This window comes from Montipora capricornis, chromosome 1 (assembly GCF_036669925.1).
Source record: "Montipora capricornis isolate CH-2021 chromosome 1, ASM3666992v2, whole genome shotgun sequence".
Taxonomy (NCBI): domain Eukaryota; kingdom Metazoa; phylum Cnidaria; class Anthozoa; order Scleractinia; family Acroporidae; genus Montipora; species Montipora capricornis.
Window position 1 is genome coordinate 46055893 of NC_090883.1, and position 2500 is coordinate 46058392.

The window sequence follows — 2500 nt, forward strand, 5'->3', positions numbered from 1 at the left end:
AATCGTAAAGTGAAATATGTCGAAAATGTCACTACAAGCGAAAAGGCAACGCGCGAGCACGCGGCTCGTCAAGAGGCCATTGACAACGCAAAAGTTAAAAGGAACACTGCGCGCGCTGTTTTCGAAGCTTCTTACGAAAGTATTTCGCACGCGTTGCAGTCAAAAGAAATGCCCAATTTTGCGTTAAAAGACTTACAGAAACAAATAGAAGATCAATTTCAAGATTGCAAAACCTTTAACGCTGAACTGTTAGAATTATTGCCCTTTGATTCAGCCGAATCTGAGATGCAATGGATAGCTAAAATCCAAACCTATTATTACGAAATTGTTGAACAAATTGTAGTTAGATATACTAACGTAAAAGAACAAGAGCAGATAAAACAGGAATCTGACGCGACTTCTTCCTTTCTAAACCTGGAAAAGGTAAAAATGCCGCACTTTGATGGAGAACTACGTCATTACCCTCAGTTTAAAAGAGATTTCAACAAACAAGTCATGCCACAAATTCGTGGAAGAGATGCCGCATATGTGCTACGCTCTTGTCTTGGAAAAGAACCCGAAGGCCTGGTAAAGAGCATAGACGACGATGTGCAAGAAATGTGGCGAAGACTGGACGAAAAGTATGGAGATCCAGCCAAAATTGCAGACGTTATCATTGACGGCATACGTAGATTCAGAACACTTAAGGAAGGAGAAGATAAACGTTTCATCGAATTCGTGACTCTTGTAGAAGACGGATACAGAGACCTCACAAGACTCGGTCTAGAAGCGGAAATTACAACAACGAGTTCGGTCAGTATTATAGAGAAAGCTTTATCAACAGACATCAGAAGAAAATGGGCGGAAATGGTTAGTTGTCACGGAAGTCACATCGACAAATCAAAAAAGTTCCCTAGTCTTCTTGAATTTCTGCAAAATCAAAGGAGTGCTATTGAATACGACAGTGCTTCTCTTCGGACGACGACCAACAATCAACATTACAGAGGCACATCGCACTATACAGAAGGCGTCGAGGAAGTAAGCAAAGAACCCAAACCAAAATTACTACCAAGCGAATACATACTTCAAGGTCTACGAGCGATATCGTCCCCACCCAAGATCCCCAACAGCTCACAAAGCGTATAATCTTGTCACAGATCAACAGCGTGTATGATCCCCTAGGGTTGGCAGGACCATTTACAGTAAGGGCCAAAATTCTTTTACGCCGTTTGTGGGGAACTGAACCGAAACTTGACTGGGACGACCCTATACCCGAGGAAAACCAACAGAATTGGTCTATTTTCTTCAACGATTTGAAAGACATGAATCAAATCAGATTTACGAGATGCCTTAAACCAATGGATGCTATTGGCGACCCCATTCTCGTTGTGTTTAGTGACGCATCCAAAGACGCATACGCTGCATGTGCATATGTACGGTGGCAAAGAAAGAATAACCAATTTGAGAGCAATTTAATACTGTCCAAAAATCGTCTTGCACCAATAAAAAAGATGTCCATTGACCGTATAGAACTGTGTGGAGCGGTACTGAACAAACGTCTAAAAGTGTTCATAGAAAAGGAATGTAGATATCGCTTTGAAAAGATCTACCACATCGTAGACTCTCAGATTGTACATGCCATGATACAGAAAAGCTCATACGGGTTCAACACGTTCGCCGCCACTAGAATAGGTGAAATACAGGAAGGAACAAACCCTGAAAACTGGTATTGGGTAGAGAGTAAATATAACATAGCTGACTGTTTGACAAGAGGCAGGAAGCCCGATGACATTGGACTTGAAAGCACATGGCAAAAGGGTCCCGATTTTCTTAAACAAACAGAAGACAAGTGGCCAATCACTCGTGATTACTTGGAGCCAAAACTATCCGAAGTAATCCGGACTACAATGGTAACGAAGATAGAAGGACCTCATGACACCCTAGCGTTACGAATTGACATCGCCAAATATTCGAGTTACGGCAAACTACTACGTGTCACTGCAAGAATTTTGAAATTTTACAGCAAATTTCCCAAACCGTCATTTAAAAGCGCAACGCAAGAACTGACACCTGAAGATATTAAAAAGTCAGAGATTTTCTGGATCAAAGAGATTCAGCAGAACATGAGAAATGATATTGAAAATGGCAAGTACAACCGTTTGTGTCCTATCACACGCAAAGACGGCATCTATGTAGTAAGCAGTCGTACTGCAAAGTTACAAACAAATTACGGTGACAACGAAGTTATATTACTACCATATGATCATCCGTTCTCACATCTCTATGTAGCACAAACTCATGCAAGAGGACATCATGGCATTCTAACTACTGCCAGCAAAGTGCGCACCAAATACTGGATACCCAAACTCCTTAAGTTGGTAAAATCGATTAAGTTCAGATGCGTTATCTGCAAAAAACTTGCTAAGAAAACAAGTCAGCAAGTGATGGGCCAATTACCTGAAGACAGATTGAAGCCAGCACCGCCATGGTACAGTACAGGAATTGATCTTTTTGGTCCCTT

At 41.5% G+C, this 2500-nt stretch overlaps 1 protein-coding gene across 1 annotated transcript in view; it reads left to right on the forward strand.

Annotated features, from left to right (window-relative positions):
- Positions 1-1301: 1301 nt before the first annotated feature.
- The window catches only part of LOC138015397 (uncharacterized), a 2127-nt gene continuing 928 nt past the window's right edge, over positions 1302-2500 (forward strand). Inside the window, exon 1 of the mRNA XM_068862426.1 lies at positions 1302-2500. This exon is cut by the window's right edge and continues 928 nt beyond it. Within this exon, the coding sequence (XP_068718527.1) occupies positions 1302-2500 (1199 nt within the window).